The following is a 7,450-nucleotide window of genomic DNA, read 5'->3' as shown; positions in this document are numbered from 1 at the left end:
CAGACGTCTGATGACTAAAATCTTTCTGTTTACAATATAGTTAAAAACCACAAAGATCTAAAAAGTGAATTGTAAAAATGCGGCTTAAAACTGGATAAAAAGTCAATTTATGACATCTTCTGGCTGATAGGGGATATGACACCATTGACTGGTAAAAAGCAGCGTTACCTGAGTAAAATGATGTGTGTAGTGTTTATAGACATTTTTTTTTTTTTGAGGAAATGTTGCATATTATATCTTTAATGTGTACTGCATTTATGCGGCAATCCCGCGCCATAGACGTTTTAATCAGGAATGGGGACAATTATTGCCAGATTTCTCTTTCTCATTGGCAAAGACTCAGGCGACCTGTCGCGCGACAATGTGAAGGAGCGCCAGTAACTATTTATTATTGCACGTGGTTGTGGTCAGCCCGACCTAGGTTGCAGTCTCTCGGCTGAACAGACGCGGGTGTGCACTGGGGGATGGAAAGGCTACAGGACTTTGCTATTTCTACACACTATAAGAAGAAAGAAGAAAAAGGTAAACAATGGCGGCCTCTTTTTTGATTTTCCAAATCGGTCGCGGAGGTTCTTCCAGATTTTCCGGCATATGGCCTCCTCTTTTTCAACATTCATGGCGATCTCTCGCCAGGACAATCCCGGACAAACTGAGACGCCTGGTCACCGTACTTAAAACGTCCACTGAAGAGATGAAAATATCACATCTGCGTGGAGCGATGAGGAGACTGTTACGTAACTGTTTTACATAAATTGCATATTTCCACGTTTTTCTCCACTATTTGATTTTTGACTGTATTGTTAAATCTGCATTTATAATGAGTGAGGAAAGAAGGCAGCAAGATATCTCACTGCCTCTCCTGAGCTCCAATCTCCCGTCACCTTTGCTTTCTTATCTTCAGCCCTTTCACTCCTGTCATTTCTTTTCTCCAATATCTCCTCTTTCCCTCCTCTCCTCAATCTCCTCTTTTTGTTTTGCATTTCCATCCTCCCTTCTTCCTGGTTTAAACAGTTTGGAGAGACAACGGTGTTGACTGGTGGCGTCACTCCCGGCGACAACTCCTCTAAACTGACAGGACGCCCCTCAGATCTCCCCCTGTTACCGCAGCAACAGACTCAGGAGAGGCCACAGGGATGGATTGTGTTTTTGTGTTTGCTTAACAGAGAGACCAGTCACTCTTTGTCAGAGAGGCACAGAGAGCGATGGAGTGATTTAGATATTTGGAATGCAGCACAACAGGGCAGGGAGATGAGTTATATATAGTGAGTGAGAAAAGAGCATGAGAGATAATGAAAAGGATTGGGAGCGGAAAGAGCCAAAGTCAAATAAGTTGAAAGCAGGCGACACACAGAGCTCACAGTGAACGTTCTTTTATTAAGACATGTTTTCCAGGGCTTGGTTGGTTTCTTTTGTCTCATCAACATTACAGACATTCAGAGGAAACATTCTTCGTGGCAATGTGCAAAACAGCGTATGAAAGGAAAACAGGTACATTCTCATTTACTGTTGGCTTCCAATGCGACTGGCTGGCCTTCAGCCAGAGACACAGACACTTTGTTTTTTATATTTTCTTTTTTTAAATTGTTCCAAACACACAAACGACAACAAGCTCAGTTCATTGCGCTGAAAAAAAAAGCTAAAGGAAACTTTCCATCTATACCACTACAGGTAAAAGGCCGGTATTGTATTTTTTAAACCCTCAGTGGGCCAATTATTTGCTACTGTCCTCACAAGGTTGTTCTAACTAGCCGACTCCTGGGGTTGATTTACTAACTCCAGCTCATATGGATGGAAATTTACATCCATCTGCACTGGGGAGGTTTTACTCTTTAACACATTTTTTTAATTTCTAACTTTTTAACTTTCAAAGAAGGGCTAACTGGTCAGGGAAATGTACTTTAGAGAAACTCTGCCTCACCTCCACGTTTTCCACCCACATAACTTTTTTCTTCAAAGACTCACACTGTCATTACCCAGTGGACATATCTAAATTTGCAGGTGCTTCTAGCCCAAAATTGGGAAACATTTTGTGTTTTGGAGAGATATAGGTTACATATAACTGGTAAGCTTAGCTTAGCATTAAGACTGTGAAAACTGGTGAAAACAGCTAGCCTATAACAAAGTCCTCCAAACGGCCCCTTAAAAGCTCACTTTAAATTCTGTGTCTTCTGATTAGATGTTGCTCGACTAGTAAATCATTCAGTTAATCCCTCCTGGGTACTGAGCCACAAAAAAGCATTTTACTTCAAATTTCCCAATTAAGACCTTCCCTGGGTTTGGAACCTGCAACATTTTGGCACAAAAATGAAACAAAGACTTATGCACACACGCCCTCCCACAGCTGGCCCTGTGAAAAACTGGTCCCAGAATATCCTGATCCACACACGCACACACAAACACACACACGCAGTGAGCTCATTAAAATGGGACTGAAGCACAGGCAGATTATCACAGCAGCAGCACCCCGCTTATTCATACATATGCAACATTCATCTTCCACTTTCCAGGAGTGTGAAACACAGTGATGTGGTCAGAATACTGTTCAGAACAACACAACTTAATTACTCATTTTCATGTCTCTTTTTTTGTGTCATTCTTATGTTTGATATTCAAATGTGAAGTGTAGAGTAAATATGCTCATTGCCGGGAGGGTGTGTGATGTGGGAATTGGACCCAGCGTGTGAGCACTTCTGTGTGTTCTGGCAACTGAAATGAAGAGTTTTTTCATGTGTGAGGGCGAGTTAGAAATGAAAGAGCACACAGTATTGCTTCTGAATGGCAGAGACACCGTGTTTTGTCTTTTTTTCACTCTGGTTTTGTTCATTAAAGTGTTTTACAATCAGACTCGTCCGATCCACATGTGAAAAAACATCCTTGTATCATCTAAGCAGATTAACACACGATGTGGAAGATGTGTAGAGTCCGAGTCCATGCCACTTGTTCTTGTCTCAGGTAGAAGAAACCAATGACGTGAAGAGTTGAGACCCAGAGGATAAAAGACGCAACAGCTTTCACCAGAGAGGAAAAGGTGGGTGGGAGTCTTTGTTTTACAAGTCACAAGTCTCAGTTCCAAATGTTGGCACTAAAAGTCGAGTCCAAGTCCTAAACTTGGAGTTTCACTTCCTTAGCAAGTCATTCTGCCCCCCTCACCACATGTAAAAACAGCAGAGTTATAGTAATGAGCAGAAATGAATTACAATAATAGCCTTGAAAAGTAGTAAAACAAATTCTTGTTCTTTCACAATGTGTCGTGTTAACATTTATATTTATGCCACTTTCATACCAAAAAATATGACTGCAATGGCAATAGTTGTGAGTGAGGTGATTCATTACTATCCAGGAAGTCCAGACTGAGGAATAAATGGATTTGAAGACAGCAGAGCAGATTTTATTACTATGAGAGAGAATTTTAGCCTTGGTGATTACGAGGTAGACACGACGCCATTCATGCTACAAGCTCATTTTCTGGGATTGCGTAATTAGATATATTTGATTTGCCAACGCATAGCATTGCTGAACAAAGTTGGGAGGGTTGCTTTAAAAATGTAACCCGATACAATTACTAAGTTCTTGTTAATAACAGTAGTCGGTAACCTGATCTGACTATCTCGATATTAAAGTAACTTGATTGCTTTCTGTTACTTTTGCATTACTTCAACACCAAATAGGCAAATAAAGACAAGAGAAAACAATTATTGATAATGTGTAGTCTATAAGACAACAGAACAGTGTAACCAACCAAGATTTTTAGCATCAAAAATTTGATTTTTTTAAAGAAAAATGTGCTTTTCATGAAGTAAATTTAGGCAGTGTCCTATATTTCATTTTGCACTGTGCTATGATGTTGTTCCTTTTTTCTGCTGTAAAGACTCAAAGTTATTAGTTCAATTTGTGAACTGTAAGATTGTCTATATTTTCACTCGAGACCACAGTGGTGGTAGTATATCGTTCTTTATTTTAAAATGTAATCTAAAATTCTGTTCCTGCTGATAATCCCCATTTGTAAATGATCCGATTACAGGTTACAGTTACCTTTTCTTGGTATCCCGATTATCTGTTACCCCCCAAGCTGTTGCTTAATGATGCTGAATTGCGCTGAGCCATGTTATTTTTTTTGTTACACAACCCAGTGAGTCTTTTCCAGAGCCTCAGCATCAAGACCATGGGTGTATTTATTCATGTCAATAATTTGCTTTAGAGTATTCGCAGCAGGAACGTTTTATCTTTGGGCTTGAGAATGCTAACAACTCATTTAAAGTCCAAGTCACTGGTCAAGTCAGATTAGAAAAAGTTCTGATTTTGCTCTTGCCCCTCCATACATCTTTTTGTCTTTCTTTTTCTTTGTCCAAGTGAGATTTTGGCTTGTTACTTCAAAGAATCAATAATGTCAAATTAAATAATCACTGTAAACAAACAGGACTACAACCAAGAAGACTGTTGGCCCAGCTGTCAGGTGTGTAGCACCTTTACTCATTTCTTAATTCAAAAGTAGATGACACCACTTTATATTCCACAGAAGCACCAGTTTGTTATTCTATTCAATAAATATTTTTTTCAAAAAACACTTGCGTTTCAGATTTCCCTTCTATGAACAATAAAGAAACAGAAACAGGGTTGACGTTCTCTGTCCTTAAAAAAAAAAGTATTTTGAGTATTTCTGTCTTGAAACTAGTTCATGGTGGATTTTATGCATCAAAATGAATCAAGGGGGGAGAAGATAATCACAATGTTTGAGTAATCCAACATCAAATTAAACTATGGAGTTGACAAAAACAATAGTAACAATTAAATTAAAAAAGTCATGACTTTGTTACCAAAAAAGTCACGATAAAACACATTACTAAGTTAAGAGTTGCTCCCAACCTCTGGTCCCTGCCTCCCTTCCTCTGTATTTTTATAGTCTTTCAGATTCCCTGAAGGCATCACTGATAACTCTCAGTGTGGCGTCATTTATTTCACCTTTCCTCCTCCACACCGCCAGCTATTAAAGTTCTTCTATTTTTCTCTCTCAAGTGTGTTTTTTTTTCTACAGATTTGTTTTCTTTCCCTTTCATTAGTACTCTTTCCCTTTCTTTGTCATGGACAAGTTCTTCTTTTTATTTCTTTAATCGCTTTTTAAACGTTAAAAATGCCTCACCCCCCACTCTTTGCCCCCCACCTCCGCTAAACGTATCGTCTCAGCAGTGAAATTTGAAGATGATCAGGACGATCCTCTTGTACTCCTTCCTGAAGTTGTGGTTCAGGACACCGTAGACAACAGCGTTGAGGCAGCTGTTGAAGTACGCCATGAAGTAGCTGGCCGTAAACAGCCACTCTGGTATAGCCCGGCTCAGCCTGGAGTCCAGCGCCACCGCCAGGCCAATCAGGTTCAGCGGTGCCCAGCATACGGCGAAGAGCACAAACACAACGAACATGGTAAGGAAGTTGCGGAGGTCGTGCGGCTTGATCTTCGGCCGCGAGTCCGGCTTGACCCTCCGCCTCACCTGGATGACGAGGATCCAGATACGGAGGTAACAGTAGGTGACGATGCCGATCGGCAGGATGAAGTGCACCACCACCACCGTAATGGTGTACAGCGAGCTCACCGACTGGGCGAAGGTGCAGGAGTACACCCGTGGGTCGTACTGCAGCGACTCCACGAACCAGTTGGGTACGATGGCGAGGATGGTGAGAGCCCAGACCAGCACGACGTAGCACATGGTGTTGCTGTTGGAGAAGAGTTTGTCGTACTTAAGGCTGTGGCAGATGTAACAGTAGCGGTTGATGGCGATGCCCGTGATGTTGAAGATGGAGCCGATGACGCTGAGGCCCATGAGGAAGCCACTGATCTGACAGTGGATGTAGCCGGCGATCCAGCCATCGTGGAAAATGGCGGTCAGGACCAGCGGGTAGGGATAGATGGCGACTACCAAGTCAGCAAGAGCCAGGCTCACCACAAAGGCGTTTCCTGCAGGCATGAGCGGGAGACAGACAGATCATGAGCAGGTAGAAAATAAACTCAGAAGGTTGAGTAAAGTCCAGTTATTCTCTCACAGTTTGTTTTAATATGTGAATGTAGAGTTGCCTCGGTACCAGTGTACAAACACAAATTGCATCTTTTTCACAGCAATGACAATCATAAGAATTTCTATATGGACAGGTGACATAGACAGTTGTCATATATATATATATATATATATATTTATATATACAATATATAAATAACACAATAATAATTAAAGGGAGAGAGAGGACATGTTTAGAACAGAGTGGGATATTTCTGGTATTTTTTAGAAAGGGAGAGAGAAGATTTGGAGCAAACAAATTTAAAAGCAACAAGAAAGAAGCAAGTGCTGTCATAATAATCAAAACAAAAACGGGGAACATCGAGCCTCAGAACAACTTGGAGCAGGACGTTACTGAAGGAAGAGCAGCAAACAAAAATAGTCTCCAACAAACAGACGAGCGAGCAAGCGGCAGACAAAAACCATAAAGTCAAAACTCCCAGTCGCATCCCCTTCCCCTCCAACTTAACTTTAATAGCATCTGGATCATTAAGCTCTTCAAACCTCATCACTGCCGCTTTAATGTCACCGGCACCATTACAGGCTAATGAATACAACTGTCCAAAGCTGCTCCTCTACACATTCAGTCCAACAGTCTTACCACTTTAGGAATCTCACACACATTCAGACATACACCTCACCCGAAAAAGGTTCATAATGATGAACCATTGTTGTTCCCGAGGAGGGGAGTAAATACTTGTTTGTATGCCAGCCACAGCAGCAGGTGGATTCGAGTTTATTACAGTTTTTCGGCTCTGTATGCTTTAACAATAAAGAAAGTTCTCACCCTGCTGATGTGCTGTAAAGGTCTCCCACATGAGGAAATGAAGTTTGAGGGCCTGATTTAGGAGTTTAACATTTACCTGTCGCCCCGAGTGAACCGTGCTGCATTTCAATTATATTTTCTCAGCGTTTTAGCTATTGTACAATTTCTGAACTGTCCTGTATTAGTATGGCAGGCAGGTTTCTATCTATAGATAGTTATGTTTACCCTGACTCTAATGAAATCAGTTCAGTCTCCAATTCAGTTGTTTTCTATTGAATAAAGTTTTTCTTTACACAAACCCAGCTGTTTTTGTAGCTAATTTTAATTCTTTCTGTTATGTTTTGACTATTAATGTGTAAGGCCATGCTGGTCTACAAGGTAATGTATTTGTGTAACATCGTGTGATTGTAAGGTTGCTGGATTGCTATATATCTAGATAGATTGAGGGTATCCAGGATCAGGATCATTCTGAAAAGGAAAGAAAAAATAGCGCCTCACTTCCCTCATTACCACCGCTAAAGTGCCAGAAGAGCTGGGCTCTCAGTGAAACTTCCCTGAGTCTCTTTCTGCACACATTCATGTCCCATTAATGCATGTTACTAACTTTACTTCTTCCCCGGAGTTCTTGTGCTTTCTCGTC

At 41.0% G+C, this 7,450-nt stretch overlaps 1 protein-coding gene and 1 long non-coding RNA gene across 2 annotated transcripts in view; one reads left to right on the top strand and one right to left on the bottom strand.

Annotated features, from left to right (window-relative positions):
- LOC118333375 overlaps positions 1-7,450 on the top strand; it is a 598,798-nt gene that overhangs the window by 376,714 nt on the left and 214,634 nt on the right. The gene's annotated exons all lie outside the window — the stretch shown is intronic.
- The window catches only part of mtnr1al (melatonin receptor type 1A like), a 17,055-nt gene continuing 14,782 nt past the window's right edge, over positions 5,178-7,450 (bottom strand). Inside the window, exon 2 of the mRNA XM_035668976.1 lies at positions 5,178-5,947. Coding sequence (XP_035524869.1) covers positions 5,178-5,947 — 770 coding nt within the window. The remainder of the gene's footprint in view (positions 5,948-7,450) is intronic.

Source organism: Morone saxatilis, unplaced genomic scaffold (assembly GCF_004916995.1).
Source record: "Morone saxatilis isolate NCDOM2014 unplaced genomic scaffold, NCSU_SB_2.0 Contig22, whole genome shotgun sequence".
Classification (NCBI taxonomy): Eukaryota; Metazoa; Chordata; class Actinopteri; family Moronidae; genus Morone; species Morone saxatilis.
The sequence above is the reverse complement of the archived record's forward strand: the minus strand, read 5'-3'. Positions and strand labels throughout refer to the sequence as shown.